At 44.8% G+C, this 16,784-nt stretch overlaps 1 protein-coding gene across 2 annotated transcripts in view; it reads left to right on the top strand.

The window, feature by feature from the left end:
* The first annotated feature begins 2,072 nt into the window (after nt 1-2,072).
* The window catches only part of SP3 (Sp3 transcription factor), a 59,052-nt gene continuing 44,340 nt past the window's right edge, over nt 2,073-16,784 (top strand). Inside the window, exons 1-4 of one of the 2 annotated variants that reach the window (XM_055121152.1) lie at nt 2,073-2,758; nt 3,421-3,587; nt 4,293-4,466; nt 13,441-14,794. In XM_055121152.1, coding sequence (XP_054977127.1) covers nt 2,752-2,758; nt 3,421-3,587; nt 4,293-4,466; nt 13,441-14,794 — 1,702 coding nt within the window. In that variant the 5' untranslated portion in view covers nt 2,073-2,751. The remainder of the gene's footprint in view (nt 2,759-3,420; nt 3,588-4,292; nt 4,467-13,440; nt 14,795-16,784) is intronic. The other variant, XM_055121153.1, reaches the window with a different exon arrangement.

The raw sequence follows: 16,784 nt of genomic DNA, 5'->3' as shown, positions 1-16,784 counted from the left end.
TAATGGACCAGTAGGCACAACAGTGTCTTTTACTGAGAGAGCAAAATATTTTAATTATCGTAAACTACTGCAAGATTTGATTTGATTGTGGTATTGGACTAGAAAGATAAAATTAGTATTCTTTCCAGACTCTATTCGGTCTTCATGTTTTATAACAGTAACTTTTACATATAGCCTGAACGGGTTCTCTGTATCTGTGAAGTAGTGGTATTTTTGATGCATACCTCTAAAAATATTGCACTAAAAGAATAGTTTAATTTGGTAGGTTATTATTGGCTCTTTCCAGAAAGACTAGAGGAAGTGTTTTTGCTTCTTATCCGAATCGCCTATAGACCAAAGAGTTTGAAATGATTCCTTCATCTCAATTTGATTAGTGGCAATGAGGAAATGAATTGAATTCCTGTGGCCTAGCACTTTGCTCTTTGGTGGATGAACTAAGACTTCAGTTAAATAAGGCATGGTCAGGCTGTGCTGAGACCCATAAAACATACCCCCACTTCTAAGAAACACTGGAACATCTCTGAAACATCTCTTTTATGGAGATAATTTCTATCCAGCATATCCATGAAAGTGATAATACAGAGACAGAGACCTGGACTTGCACGTGAAGGCCTTGGGTTCCATTTCCTCCACCCACACCAATAGTGACAACACAGATTTTTCTCTCTCTCCACTTCCATTTTCCCTCCTTTTCAAGCACCTTTCCTTACTTTTTAGAATTCAACATATTCTACAACTTTTCCTTTGAGACCTAAATGTAATATGGCGCATCATTTATACTATTTACTTTTTAAAATTATTCTTCTACTTAACGTGGGACCAAAAATCTGTTTACTTTTTTATTAAGTGAATCACCATGAGTTAGTTACAAACTTATGAGCTTTCATGTTTGCATTTTGTTTATATCCCTCCACCAGTGCCCAGTCCCCTCCACCAGTGTTCCCAGTATCCCTCCCACCCTCCCACCCCAAAAGTCTTTCTGTTTAGAAGAGATCAACCCAATTCTTGGATTCAGGATTTCAAATCTTATTTTAGCAAGTTTGTTTTTTTCAGGGTCATTGCATTTCTTTGGAAATTCTCTCCTGCAATTAAGTACCAAGTCGCTACACAATGCTTCCCTTCTTATGAGAAGTCACAGGTGCTTTAGAACTGAGATGCAAACTCAGTCTGAAAATTTTCTTGGGGGGAAGGATTTGGGCACCCAACATCTAACTATTCATCTATACTGACTGCATCTACACCCATATCCCCCAGGCACAACTGCTTAGATATTGCAAGATATTATGGTCACAATAATCTCCACTGATTTCTCAGGAATCACTGTTGGCTTTCTAATTACAAAACTACCGTGTCCACAGCTGGCATCCTACCTACCTCTGCCTCTTTCCTGGAAGAGCTACCAAAAAAAAAAAAATCACAAATAGGCAAAGCCATCTATCTCAGTTGGCCTCGCACTCACTCACATATACACAAAACCTGGGCATTTTTTTCCTCCAAGGACAGTAGGCAGGAAGGATATCAGAGTAGAGTGTTATCCTAGAGCATTAAGTGAATGGGACTTAAAAATGCAATCAAAATGTTCCAAAAACAAAACTTTGCCAAAATTTGCTGTGTAAACAATGTGGGTAATGGATGAGGGGCTTTATTTTTTTTAAGTTTAACCTTGTCAAGTTTTTTTGTTACCAAGAGAATGTGCAGCAAAATTGTGACTGCGGTTTTTGAAAATTGTGTTTTGATTGTATTTAGTTGCCACGTATTCCGTGAAATGCACCGCCTGTGTCGGGGCCAAGTGGCCAGACTGAGCACTCCTCCCCGTAGGTGAGGTGCCCTGAGATATTTTCTTGTTTGCGTTTTACACGCCGGCCTCCTAGGGTACCTAACAGCGGGAGTCGGGCTGGAAACCCCGGGGCTCAGGGGGATGGGAAGGCGATGGCTCCGGCGGTGACTCTAGAAGCTGAACGTGTGTGCGAGAAAAATCCTCCTCCAGCCTCGGAGGGGGTGTCTCCCCCAATACCAGCTCCCTCCCCTCGGGCCCGTGGGGCGGGTCTGGTTTGCTCAGCAGCGGCAGCGGCCGCAGCGGCAGCCCCGGGGCTGAGCGGCGCGCGGCTTCCCGGCGGTGCGGGGCAGCGGCGGCTCCGCGAGAGCGAGGCCCAGGGGAGATCCGGCGGAGGCTGCCGCCGCGATGGAGGAAGCGTCGAGCGGAGCCGGAGCCGCCGGGGACGGATTTCCTTCCAGGCCCGGCTCCCCCGCGACCTGGCGGGGGCCGCCCCGAGAGCCTGCGAGGTGGGCCAGGCGCCGGCCTTGGGGGCCTGGCAGCGGCAGCCGGCGACCGAGGCGGGCACAGCGGGGTAACAGGCGAGCTTTGGCCGCTCTCGGGAACCTACGCCGCCGCGGCCGCTCATTGTCTCTCCCCTTCCAGCCGGGGGGGCAAACAGGAAGCGCGCCGCCGGCCCGCACGACGGACGGGCGTCCGGGCCAATGAGCGCCGTCGGTGGGGAGCGCGGCAGCGAATGAGCGCGGAGAAGAGGGGCGGGACTTCCGTGCGGGTTGTCACCCTCTTCCCCCCTTTTGGGTTGGAGGCTCCACCTTTTGTGTTTCCCGCACAGTCAATCAAAATAGGAAAAAAAAATCCCCGGACCGCTCCGGCCGTGTCCGCCGCCGCTTCCCGCATCCTCTCCCGCCGCCGCCGCCTTCGCTCCTCACCATGTGTAAGGTGGCGGGGAGCCCCGCCTGAGGTGCCCTAAACACACTATGACCGGTACGTAAAGCCGAGAGAGCAACCCTTGCCGCCGCCGCCGACCACAGCCCGCCCGGGGCCGCCGCTGGCGGCTCCCGGCCCCGTCCGTGCGACCGAGTGTCTGTGACAGGCGGAAGCCGCACTCCCCTCCGCCTTCCTCTCCCTTTCCCCGGCCAGCCACTGTCCGATCCCCCGCCTCAAGCCCCGGCCACGCTGCTGTTTTCCCCCCCGCGTCAGGGCCCCGGGGTTGGGCGGCCCGGCCGGCTCCGCCGGGAGCGCATCCCCCGGCGTGCGGCGCGGGCGGCGGGCGGGCGCGTGTGTGTGCGAGTGACTGACGGTGCGAGAGAAGCGAGCGCGAGTGCGAGCGAGCGAGCGGCGCGAAGGGAAAGGGGAGGAGAGGAGAGAGGAGAGGGGGCAGGGGCAGCGCGGGGAGGAGGAGGAGGAGGAGGAGGGAAAGAGGAGGAGGAGGAGGGTTACAGGCAGCGGCGGGCGGGGGCAGCCGCGGGAGGGGAGGAGGGAGCCGCCGCCGCGCCGCCGCCGCCGCCGCCATCGCCGCCGGGGGGCGGGTGGGGGAGGGGCGGGCGCGGGTCCGGGCTCGGGGAGTAACCTCGGCGCGGCCCGCGGGCCCCCTCCCTCCCGCCTCCCCCCTCCCCCAACCCCTCCCCCCCGCGCTGTGCCTGCAGCTCCCGAAAAGCCCGTGAAACAAGAGGAAATGGCTGCCTTGGACGTGGACAGCAGCGGCGGCGGCGGCGGCGGCAGCAGCGGCGGCGGCCACGGTGACTATCTGCAGCCCCAGCAGCAGCAGCCGCCGGGGAACGGCGCGGTGGTGGCGGCGGCGGCGGCGGCCCAGGTGAGGAGCGGCGGAGCCCCGGGGCGGCGCCCCCCACCCCTCCTCCCCTCCTCCTCCTCCTCCTCCTCCTCCTCGCCTCTCCTCCCCGCGCGCCGTTTTCTCCTCCCCTCGCCTCTCCCCTCCCGCCCCGCGCGCGCCTGGTCCCCCCGCCCGCTCGCCTGCCCGCCCCGCGCGCCCCTCCCCCCGCCCGCCCCGGGAGCTGCCCGCGCGCCCGCCCGCCCGCCCGCGGCGCCAACGCTCCCGCCCCGCGCGCCCGCGCGCTCCCCCGCCCGCCGCCGCCGCCGCCGCCGCCGCCACCGCCGCCTTTTTGTGTGTGTGTGTGTGTGTGTGTGTGTGTCCGCGTGTCCGCTCGGGTGTGCCTCTGTGTGTGTGTGTGTGTGTGTGTTTGTCTGTCTGTCTGTCTGTGCGCGCGCGCTCCACCCCGTCGCCAGCGAGTGTGTTGCGCGAGGCCGCGGGGGCGCCCGCACGGGGGTGGGGGCCGGCCGGGAGGTTGCAGGCCCCGGCGCGCTGCCCGGGGTGCGCGCGAGGCCGCGGAGGAGCGGGAGCCCGCGGGCCGCCGCAGGCGGAGGAGGAGGAGGAGGAGGAGAAGGAGAGCGCGGGCTGGCGAAGGAAGACCCGGCTCACTTCCTGCGCGAGCGGCGGCCTGGCCCTAACCGCCACCCCCTCCCCCCTGTCTCCCTCTCTGAACCCGCCCACCGGGGGTAGGACACTCAGCCGTCACCGCTCGCTCTGCTGGCCGCTACCTGCAGCAAGATAGGGCCGCCATCGCCGGGCGACGACGACCATACCTGCAGCACGATAGGGCCGCCATCGCCGGGCGACGACGACCAGGAGGCGGCCGCCGCCGCCGGGGCCCCCGCCGCCGCCGCTGCCGAAGCGGTAAGTGTCGCGCGGCCCGCCTCCGCCGCGGCCCGGCCTGCCCGCCGCCCGCCCGCCGCCCGCCCCGGCCTGCCCGCGCCCGCCGCCCGCCCCCCGCCCGCCCGCTCGCCACCCGCCGCCCGCCGCCCGCGCCCGCCGCCCGCGCCCGCCGCCCTTTCTCCTCCGCTCCCCGCCTCCCGGGAGCAGCTTGGCGGCCCCAGGCGCGCTCGCTGTTGTCACTGCGGCACCGCGATCTGAAAAAATTCTCGACAAAATGAAGGCGGAGAGAAGGGGGGGTGGTAATGGTGGTGGTAATGGTGGTAGTAGTGTGTTGGGGGCGGGGGGATGAAGGGGAAAGCGGGCTCCAAAATGGATGTTGGGGCAGTTGGTCTGCGTCCTGGGAACTCCGGGGCCCGAGCGCGTCCGCGTGTGCAAAGCACAGCCCTCCAGGCGGGCCGCCCGCGGGGAGCAGCAGCCGCCGCAGCCCGCGCTCGCCTTTGGGGGGCTTTTCCTGCTTCTGATGCCGGCGCCTTCTCTGCGGTTGTGAAAGGGGTTCGGTGCAAGTGATGGAAGTCGTAATCGGTTTAAAGAAGCGAGGAAAGGGACGGAGGCCTACCTACTCTTTGAATTGGCCTTTTGTGTGCTGTGGTGAGCGAGCACACTTTTGGAATACTTTTTTTTTTTTGGTGGTGGTGCTTGGTGGTCTCCTTCTTGTTGAGGTTTTTGGGTCCTGCAGATCCGAGTTAGATTTGGCCTTAAGTTCCCGTGAGTGAAGTGAATCGTTTGATTAACGACCCATTGCAATCTTTCAAGTTACTTAGGGCTTTTGAAACTGAATGTGAATACCAGGGTTAGGAACAAAAGTACTTGTAAGAGATTGTCTTTTACGTCCTTGTTAATGTTGGCCATGCGCAGAGTTGAGTTTGGTTGAAAAAGCTGTATTTTTATTTTATTGTAATTGCTAGTCTGATGGGTTGTGGTGGAATCCTTGTAGTGCTTTTTAGTGGGGCAGGGGGAGGAGCCGACTGATGTTACAGGAAGGCTTAATACAAATTAGCTAGAAATTGGTTTTTAGACTTGTGAATTTTGTATTTGTTTGGTTTATTGTGCTAGTTTAACTTAACATGGTTGAAACCTTTTTCAGTGTTGCTTTGTAGGAATTAGTTTGTGAAAAGTATACACTTTCAACCGATTTTTCAGGACAAAAAGTTTGTTATAGTTGGTAGGAAATTCTTAATAGGGCCAAGCATTAAAAGTTAAGCTAATGTTATGTTAAAGTTAGACCAAGTTGTTAAGTATTTAACATTTTAGTGATAGAGATTATATTGGAGAAGGATGTGAGTGGTTTTAGTGTCTTGAAAGTATGATACTGGATTTAGTCGCATTTTATAAGCAAATTAACAATTCTGAGAGATGCTGCTTTTTAAGAGAATTTAGGATGAACTTTTAAGAAAATGAACTATACCCCTCCAGCATCTCAGTGCCAAAATAAGTCGACTGTTAATCTTGATAAAAGCACTGTATAAGTGAAATTGCAAAAAGACTGCTTCTAATTATTATTATTATTATTATTATTATTATTATTATTTTTTGGTTTTTGGGTCATACCTGGCGATGCACAGGGGTTACTCCTGGCTCTGTACTCAGGAATTACCCCTGGCCGTGCTCAGGGGACCATATGGGATGCTGGGATTTGAACCTGGGTCGGCCGCGTGCAAGGCAAACGCCCTACCCACTGTGCTCTCTCTCCAGCCCCAACTTCTAATTATTTTTTAAAATTTTCAATTTGAGCAAAATAGTTTCTCTGCAGTGAAGCAGATTTAAGTATTAGCTCATTGATGGGGGTGGGGAGGAGCAAAGGAGGAAGTCAGGGATGAAAAATATTTATATACCTGTCATAGATACGACTCTGCCCAGGGAATAGAATACTATGTCCAAGTTTAGCTTTCTTTGATGATACATACTTGTTGGAAAGTTGTTTCCATGCTTCCTTCAGTCCCTCCTGTGAACTGGTAAATCTCTGTTCACATCACATTTCCAGCCAGGTAAATATGATCTAGACTAAGTCAGCATCTTTCTCCTCCCCCACCCCCTTTTTTCCCTGTGTATGCCTGGTACCTGTGTATAAATTTTTGACCGAGTAAAGACCTGCTTGATAATGTTTGACTTAGCAAATGAGTTGTTTCCCCACTTCAAAAAAATGAAGTTTAGACATGTAGCTCTTAGGAAGTAACTTTAAGTGATTTCATAGGGTCTTTTCCCTATTTTTCCTATAAAAATGTGTGCACGCAATCTTAATTACTCAGATAACTGGAAAAATACTTTATTTTCAATAATTTACATTCATAGAAAAGTTGTAGGTGCAAGTATGACCCTGTCCTCTTCACACTGCTTCCCCTGATACTAATAGGACCTTGGCACATGTCAAAACTGGGAAACAACAGTATGAAACTATTTAAAATTATAGACCTTATTCTGAAGTCACTAGTTTTCCCTTCTAAATGCCCATTTTCTATTCTGGGATTCAGTTCAGTATTCCCTATTGCATATTTTCATGCTTAAAATCAAGTGGAAAAATACATTCAATTCAACTTGAAGTCAGAACTTTTAAGAGGGGAGTGTAAAGTCAGTTGGGTGCACTTGGCATTTGTTTTAAGTATTTTGAATTTAGAATTTGTTGAAATATAATAGGGTTCATCCTGGTCCTTGCCAGGAGTGTTTGATTACCCTCAGAACATTGCTGAATGGGTGTAGCCACAAAGCAGTCTTGACCTGTAATGTCCCACAACCAAAGTTGGCAAGGCTCTTTTTTACTTTATTTTAAAAACTATGTCACTAATTTAGTAGTAAATCAGGGAATACAAAGAAAAGGTCGACCTTTGGGATACTATTGACAATTTGCACTGGTATGAATTTGTCATTTGTTTTTAAGTATAATAAACTTCACGGGTAGATATTTTGAAAATCATAACCTGCTGCTATGTAGGTTGTACATTTTGTGTTTAAATGTAAATGTTGGTGAGCTTATACAAATATTCATGTTATTTTTTCTATTTCTTGAAATAAGGTCTATCATAACTCACTGACTAATTGTTTTATTTAAAGTCTGACTTGTTAGTGTTTGTGGAGGATTTTAAGAAACTTGAATACTTAAGAATGGCTGTTAGGTTTTTACCTTAGCTTCAAACTTCAGACTAGTTTCCAATTATACTCCTTTGCTTGTTCTGAGTTTCATAAAGCTATTTGTGGGAATTGTGTCGGTCCTTCTCAAATGCTGTGTAACTAGTGGTATGATTTTTCTCACCCATTTCCATAGATAGAGAATGCATATATTTTATTCTTTCTTAGTGTCCCTCCATTTTTTTTTTTGTGTGTGTATGTGTGCTTGGTTGTGTTAGAGATTTTCATTGTAATGCATTACTATGGCAACTCCCAGGACCACTCTAGGTTGTCTAGTGATTTTTTATTTGTGTACTGAGGGAGATGTAGGATACCTCAGTTACAACTTTTTAGATAATGCCACTTCCTATGTTGGATGGTGTTTTGTTCAAAAGAGTTGAATTACTGAGAAATACTGGTGGATTTTTCTTGTGTATATTGAAATGAAAATACTAGTTCTGATTAAGCTTTTCTGTTTTTCTTTCTTTGTTTCTGTGTTTTCCATTTTTTTAAGCATTCAATATTTTTACAACAGTTTTTGTAAGGGTATCTCAATTTTTAAGGTTTATTTCTCTCCCATGTGATACTTAGCTTATCGCTAATGGTATAAAAATTAGCCTGGTAGACTTTAGTATTTTGAAACACTTGGGCATTATTCATTGTGAAATTATGGGTATAAAAAGGTTTTAAGGAGGTGTGGAGTGTTGTAATAAAATATTCTTATTCAGAGTCATTTTTATCAATCGATTTTATCTTTTTTTTTTGATAGTGTTAAGCCAGAAGATTTTCAATAAATATATACTAATTTGTGCCAAGAATTATTGTGGAATTACATAATGCTTTATAACTGAAAGCTTAACTGTTCTTATAACTCTTTAAGGTAATATTTTTGCCACTTCTTATGAGGAAATTAATTACTTTTGTAAATCGCACAACTGAGATCCAAACTAGAACTATGTTGTGCATTCTTTTATTTTTAGTATAATACACTGCCCTCAAGCATAGTCCTAATAAACTTTTAGCCTAGTAGTTTTCTAATAGATACAGTATTTTTCTTTTCATTACAACAACTAATAGGGTGAGGAGATACAAGGTTTAGCCCAGTTGGCTCCTGGCATCAAAAAAAAAAAAGTGATGTCAGCATCAAACGTTTATATCTGAACTGCAGGGTTGTGTTACTGGTGTGGTCTTTCGGATACCAGAGCACCACTGAAAAGACTCCTTTAAAAAATGAACACAGAAAAAGTTGTTAAAACTGGAGTAAACATGGGGCTGGAGTGATAGCACAGCAGGTAGGGCGTTTGCCTTGCACGTGGCCGACCCGGGTTCGAATCCCGGCATCCCATATGGTCCCCTGAGCATGGCCAGCGGTAATTCCTGAGTGCAGAGCCAGGAGTAACCCCTGTGCATCGCCAGGTGTGGCCCAAAAAGCAAAAAAAAAAAAAAAACAAAAAAAAAAACTGGAGTAAACTTGAGGGTTGGAGAGAGATAAAGTGCATAAGGCTTTTTACCTTGCACAGGGTCAAGGTGGGCTCTGTCCCTGGCACCACATTATGGTGCCCTTCCTGAGCTCAGACAGGTATGGCCCCTAAACAAGCAAATATAAAACCTGTAAACTTGGGGTCCAAAGATGGTAAAGGGATTAAATTGTTTTTCTTTGCGTGCTAACAACTCCATTTTTTTATCCCTGCACCCCTCTGGTAGTGACCCCCGAGCACCTCCAGGTTTGTGGTCCAAAACCAAAAAAAACAAAAACATAAAACAAACAGAAACAAAAACCAACCCTGAAAAACCACAACCAACCCAGTATATTTGTTTCATTAAAAAATTGTTAAGTTAACCAAAGAATGTCTTTCACTTACATTTTTTTTTTATCTTGCAAATATGTCTTCCCCATTTCCCCCCTGCCTTATGCTTTTTCTTAAGTTCTTTTAAGAGGCTGGTTTACAGTTTTGTCAAAGATTTGGGGGGGGGTTCTCCTCAGTTTAATGGTCTCCATTATTGGGAAAAATAATTCTAGATCAGTGCTTGGGCTCAGCGATGAGGCGGTGTAGGTTCTGTAGTGCTAGGGCTATAAGGGCCACACCTGGAGTGCTGGGGGTACCGGGATATATTTTGGCACCTCTTGTATACAAAGCACATGTTCTAGCCTCTGAACTATCTCCCCAGTCCCAAAATTTGTAATTTCTATATTAAAACTTGAAGAATGACTTGAATGGTTATAATGCCCATTGCTTTATTTAACCTAATTTACTTGATTTATAATTGGGTAAACCTATTTTATTTTGAGGGGGGTCTATATTTGGTGGTGCTCAAGACTTATTCCTTACTCTTTGCTTAGTTAGGGATCACTCCTGGTGGGGCTTTGGGACCATACTGTGTGCCTGGTATCAAACTTGGGTCAGCTTGCCTTACGTCTGGGCAAACACCTTACCCACTGCACTATCTCTGCAGCCCCTGAACTTAAATTTTGTTGTGGGATCACTCTTGGTATTACTTGGAGCACTACTGCTGGGGGATAAAACCCAGTGCCCCGTGTAACCTAGTATCCTCATACTGCTATCCTCATGCATGCAAGGTATTATACTAGTACCCTTATACATGCAAGGTATCCATTCAGCCACTTGATAACTACTCTGCTCCATAATTTAAATTTCATATATGAAAAATAGACCACTATTTCAGTGTTCAGGTCTAGACATTTGTGATGGATCTCAATTTTCCTGCCTTGAGTCTCTTTTGCTTTTCAGTCTCCTTCACTGGGTCTTAAGTTTATCTTTATAAAACAGATCTGATTGCACTACTCACTTGCTTAAAAACCTTTTATAGCTTTCTTTCATTATCTGTGGGATAAAGTCCAAAGTTGTTAGCCAGAATCTACAAAACCACTTACTAGCAGCACTGATAAAAATGTCTACTCCTATTCTCCATTATTTAACTCTTTAAATGTGAGCTTTTTCTGGATCCTTTTATGAACTTCTAACTATATATTTTTCTGCAGGATTTCTTTTTTATCTTTTTAATGCTTTTATCTCTGTATCCTAACAGGCTGCAATGAAATCTTGAATTTTATTCCAAGATTATGTGAAAAGATTTTTTTCCCTCTAATCTTCTGTGTTCCCAAATAGTGTTTTGATATATGGCTAGTATATACTACTGTTCACATTTTAATGAGTTCATTGGCTAGACTGCGAACCATTTGTAGATAGAGATTGGATATCTCATTTGCTTACTCATACATTTTATCGTGGCAGATATGTGCAGATGTTTTGAATTGTAAACTGATTTATCCATTGAAGCATATATACTTTTCAACCCTGTTGTCTACATGAAAATTGTGTAAAGTTTATTAAGAAAATTAATATCTTCTGGTCCTGAAATGTTAATTTTTGTGAAATGATTTATGTTGAGAGAACAGTATTTGTCTTAATAGTTTTGAATGTTACATAATACTCCTTTTGAGACTATGTGAATCCGTAAATTGTATCTCCCTTTGGTTCTCCTTCCCTATTGAACTTCCTTGTGTGTGTTGAGGGGGATTGTTGGGTCATACTTGGCATCTCTCAGGGGCTACTCTACTTGGGAATTGCTCCCGACTTTGCTCCCAGCGTTGCTCAGTTACTGTGTAGAGCTGGGGATTGAGCTGGAGTCAGCTGCATGCAAGGCAAGTGCCTTAACCTATACTGTTTGGGCCCGTTGAATTTTTTTTCAAAAAGTCAGTAAAGGATTCAAAGATCCCTTGAAATAGAGGCATGGATTTAGAATACCGGGATTAGTGAAATTAGAAGAAATTGTAGATGGAATGATTTTTTAATAATGGTAATTCACATAAGATCTTCAATTCCTTTTTTGGGGTGTTTTTTGGCCACACCTAGTGGTGCTTTGGGCTGTCTCCTGGTTCTGCACTCAGGGATCTGTACTCAGTGCACAGACGGGGCACAGGCATATGAAGTGCTAGGAATCAAACCTGGTCATCCATGAGAAAGGCAAGTGCCCTACCTGCTATACTAGCTCTCTTACCCTGTCTTTAGTTCTTTATATTTTGCTATACCCTTGTCTTGGTGACAGTAAAATCCAGTGTTTTAAGAGCCTGGGTTCTGGGGCCTAGTGATGTGGCTCAAAGGTGAAGTATATACATGTCTTGCATAAGATCTGGATTCAATCCCTACCACTCTTAAGAAAAAAAATAAAAAATTTGTCCTGACTGATAGTTGTGTGATTTTCGTTCCTCAATATTTGTTACCTTTGAAATTGGAATTAATGACATCTACCTCCTAAATCCTTCTAGGATTGTTGTAAGGAGTAGTAGATAATGAGTTTCTTTTAGAGTGAAATTACTGTGAGTGAGGTTTTTTTTTTTTGGGGGGGGTGCATCTGAGGTGATGATATTGCCAGTGCATGGTGGGATCACTTTGTACTCAGGGGACCATGTGGTATCAGGGATCAAACTATGGTACCTTAATTCCTGTACTATCTCCCCGCTAAGAACTTAAAATTTCTATCTTAGTACTTCGTACTTGGTATTAAAAAGGCAATCTCAAATGGTAAGAATTGTTAATTTCTTTTTTAAAAAAGAAAACTTAGGGCCAGAGTAATATTATAGCAGGTAGGATGTTTGCCTTACATCCGGCCAACCCGGGTTCAGCTCCGGCATCGTATATGATCCCGAGCACTGCTAGGAGTGATCCTTGAGTGCAGAGCCAGGAGTAACCCCTGAGTACCACTGGTGTGGCCTAAAAAACAAAGATAGCTTACACTTACACTTTGACATTGGCCTTTAGGAGCTTTTTCAACTTTCTTGTTTTCTACATTAATAATTTTCCAGTTTTACTCATCACATCTAACATTCTAGTAGTAGTAGTAGTAGTAGTAGTATTTGAGCAGAATGTGAATTGTTGTGCCTGGCATTACACTATAAATACAAAGAATACTAAAGGCATAAACTTGCCATGTAACAGGGAAGTAACCTTTTGTTGTTGTTATCAGTGGTTCAACTCCAGATCTTGTTCATGTGAGATGGTACTCTGCCATTAAGCCCATATCCTTGAACTTCATAAAAATATTAAAAAGTTATGTGCACACACATGCATCTACATATTAAAAACACACTTTTTTGGGAGGGGCCCAACTGTGGTGCTCAGGAGCTACTCCTGTCTAGCTCTGGGGTCACTCCTGGTGATGGTCAGGGGACTGTATGTTTTGCCAGTTAATTGAGCTGGGGTCATCCACATGCACTGCAAGCACCTTAACCCCCATTTTGTCTCTTCGGCCATAGTATATATTTTTTTATTATAAGTTTTAAGTAGTTGAAGGTTTAAAGTAAAGACTTTGATAGATTGCTAATGGAATAGCCCTAGCTATGAGTTTACTCTGGAGTACACCACTACAGTAAGAATGGTCTCAGTTAATTTTCATAGCAATGATATGCAAATTTTAACCTTTCTAATTAATATGAAACTACTTAAATGCTTCATTTTTGCACACATAAAATGTACCATTTAGTGACATTTATACATTCATAAACATTCTGAACTCTGTTTTGGTATACTACTTTATTTTTAAAGCTGTATAGCATTAGAGATTATACCTGAAAGATTAGATTAGTTTGAAGATTATTCTGATGGGACCTTTTTTCCCTGCTCAAATAGCATGGATTGTCTTTGCAATACCTAACAATTGAAAATTATCATTGTTTATGTGATACTGCCTTTGTATGAACTTTTGTGTTATTAAGATACATTTATTTTTGGGAAATGGAATTTATATTAGTTTCTAGGGTTGGCTTAAATCTACTTTAAATATGTACCACATAAAATCTTTTCTTTTCTTCACCCAGACAGGTGATTTGGCTTCTGCACAGTTAGGAGGAGCACCAAACCGATGGGAGGTTTTATCAACTACACCTTCAACTATAAAAGATGAAGCTGGTAATCTAGTACAGATTCCAGGTGCTGCTACTTCAAGTGGGCAGTATGTCCTTCCCCTTCAGAATTTGCAGAATCAACAAATATTTTCAGTTGCACCAGGATCAGATTCATCAAATGGTACAGTGTCCAATGTTCAATATCAAGTAATACCGCAGATTGAGTCAACAGATAGTCAGCAGGTTCAGATTGGTTTCACAGGTTCGTCAGATAATGGGGGTATAAATCAAGAAAGTGGTCAAATTCAGATCATTCCTGGCTCTAATCAAACTTTGCTTGCTTCTGGAACACCTCCTGCTAATATCCAGAATCTTATGCCACAGACTGGTCAAGTCCAGGTCCAGGGAGTTGCAATTGGTGATTCATCTTTTCCTGGCCAAACTCAAGTAGTTGCTAATGTGCCTCTTGGTCTGCCAGGAAATATTACCTTTGTACCAATCAATAGTGTCGATCTAGATTCTTTGGGACTCTCGGGCAGTTCTCAGACAATGACTGCAGGCATTAATGCCGATGGACATTTGATAAATACAGGACAAGCTATGGATAGTTCAGACAATTCAGAAAGGACTGGTGAGCGAGTTTCTCCTGATATTAATGAAACTAATACTGATACAGATTTATTTGTGCCAACATCCTCTTCATCACAGCTACCTGTTACTATAGATAGTACAGGTATTTTGCAACAAAACACAAACAGCTTGACTACGTCTAGTGGACAAGTCCATTCTTCAGATCTTCAGGGAAATTATATCCAGTCGCCTGTTTCTGAAGAGACTCAGGCTCAGAATATTCAGGTTTCTACAGCACAGCCTACACATCTACAGCTTCAAGAGTCTCAGCAGCCAACCAGTCAAGCCCAAATTGTGCAAGGTATTACACCACAGACAATCCACGGTGTGCAAGCCAGTGGTCAAAATATATCACAACAGGCTTTGCAAAATCTCCAGTTGCAGCTGAATCCTGGAACCTTTTTGATACAGGCACAGACAGTGACCCCTTCTGGACAGATAACTTGGCAAACTTTTCAAGTACAAGGGGTCCAGAACTTGCAGAATTTGCAAATACATAATACTGCTGCCCAACAAATAACTTTGACACCTGTTCAGACACTCACGCTTGGTCAAGTTGCAGCAGGTGGAGCCTTGACTTCAACTCCAGTTAGTTTAAGCACTGGTCAGTTGCCAAATCTACAGACAGTTACAGTTAACTCTATAGATTCTACTGGTATACAGCTACATCCTGGAGAGAACGCAGACAGTCCTTCAGGTGAGTTATAACTCAAGTTAATCCATAGTTAAGGTTATTGATTGATGTTCGTAGGGAAAGTTTTTGCTTTAAGTTTTTTATCAGCATCAGGCCAACTTCATGTGTTTGTATGAAAAATGTAGTCATTAAGATGTCTTCTAAATTGTACTTCATGAAATACGTAGTTTCTAATGTCAAGGATTTACTCTCCAATATTTTAGTTTCCTTAACTCACTTTTATATACTTTCTTCACACCTGATTAGGGCATTATAAAATTTCTGTTTGGTGGGTGGGGGCGTCCTGGATATCCTTCTGATGTAGGTTAAATGTTTCATGTGCTGTTTTTGATAGGGGAATAGGTTGGGGAACTGGGAGTAAAGATAATTTACACTGTCTGATTCACTTGCTAGCTGCTACTTGAACTATTTCCTCAAGTAAATTTGGACTCTTGAATTGTTAACAATACGCTTTGGTTCTCTATTTTGAGAGTTTATTTGTAAGTGTGTAGTGGTCATTAAACTTAGTTGTGCTATTTTCAAATACACTGATGACATGAATGGAATTTGCAGAATTCTGTTCATTGAATGTTGTACAAGTACAGTTCTGAAAGGATATCATTATTACCTTATCGTTATTTACATGATGTGTTACTGAATGCCTTGTTGTGCACTAAATCCTTTATTCTACATTGTATTTGAGTTTTTGTGGAGATTATACTAACACAAACTTTTAATGACTCAATATCTCAGGCTTTTAAATTGGGGTATTTTAATTAGTTGAAGTCATTCTTACTGCAATATTAAGTTTTTTTTCCTTTTGATAAATTTGATACATTGTTAGAACTTATGACTTGTAATTGGGTGATAAAAGATCTTTGTGAATTAAAATTTTTTTTGGTCATCCCAGTAGAGCTCAAGGGTATCAAACCATACAGTGCTGGGGATTAGACCTTAGCCTCCCACGTGAAATGTGTGTGCTCTAGCCTTTTGACCTCTCCATCCTTTTAGAGGTCTTTAATTACATTTGAGTCTTCTGTAGCTATGGTTTTAGAGCAGCAATTCTCAGTGTATGGTTTGTGGAATGATGGTGGATCCCTGAATCTTGGAGCTTTGTGTCAAACCAATTTTTATTGCCTTTTTCATTGTGTTGACATTTTCACTGATGCAAGCTGCTTTTTTGTCTTAGCACAAATCAAAGCACTGGCACCACTTGTCATTTTATTTTTTGTGGCCATGTCATGTACTTGGCAGTTAAAGAAAAAATGCAAGGTGAATTGAAGAATGTTCTTAATGAGGCAGAGTAGTTGTTTGGAGCTGTACTCAGCAGCACTCAGAGCTTATTCCTGGCCCTCTGTGTGGAGATAACTCCTGGTGAAGCTGGGGGGCATATGCCAATCTGGAGATCCTACCAGGACGTATTTATGCCAGGCACCTTAACCCTGTACTGTCTCTCTGGCCCCATATAGATGTACTTTATTTGCTTTTTGGGCCACTGATGGTGCTACTCCTGACTTTGCAGTCAGGAATTAACCGGACAGTACGCATGGTACCATATGGAATGTTTAACAAATCGGGGTCAGCCGACATGCAAGGCAAGGACCCTATCTACTGTACTCTTAACTCTGGCCCCAAACCATACACACACACACACACACACACACACACATATGTACATACAAAGTGCATGTATACAAGTATGTGAGCAAAAGCCAAAAACTTGAAACTTAATATTTAAGAGTTTAAAAACAGTTCCTGAGGCTTTGGATGTGACTCAGGAGTCATGGTCGAGTGCCTGTCTTGTATGTATCGATCTCTGGGTTTCATCCCTGGCAACTCAAGGAATTAAAACAAATTCTGAGACAAGGGACTTTTGAGAGAACTACTGGAGGAATATGACGGACTTATGAAGTCAGTTTTTTAGAAACCAGTTTCTAATGTTTCTACAGAGTGAAAGTTTACAGAATGGTATATGTAAGTAAAACATCTCTTGAAACTAATTTTTGGCTTTGTC

Source organism: Sorex araneus, chromosome X, assembly GCF_027595985.1.
Source record: "Sorex araneus isolate mSorAra2 chromosome X, mSorAra2.pri, whole genome shotgun sequence".
Classification (NCBI taxonomy): Eukaryota; Metazoa; Chordata; class Mammalia; order Eulipotyphla; family Soricidae; genus Sorex; species Sorex araneus.
The sequence above is the reverse complement of the archived record's forward strand: the minus strand, read 5'-3'. Positions and strand labels throughout refer to the sequence as shown.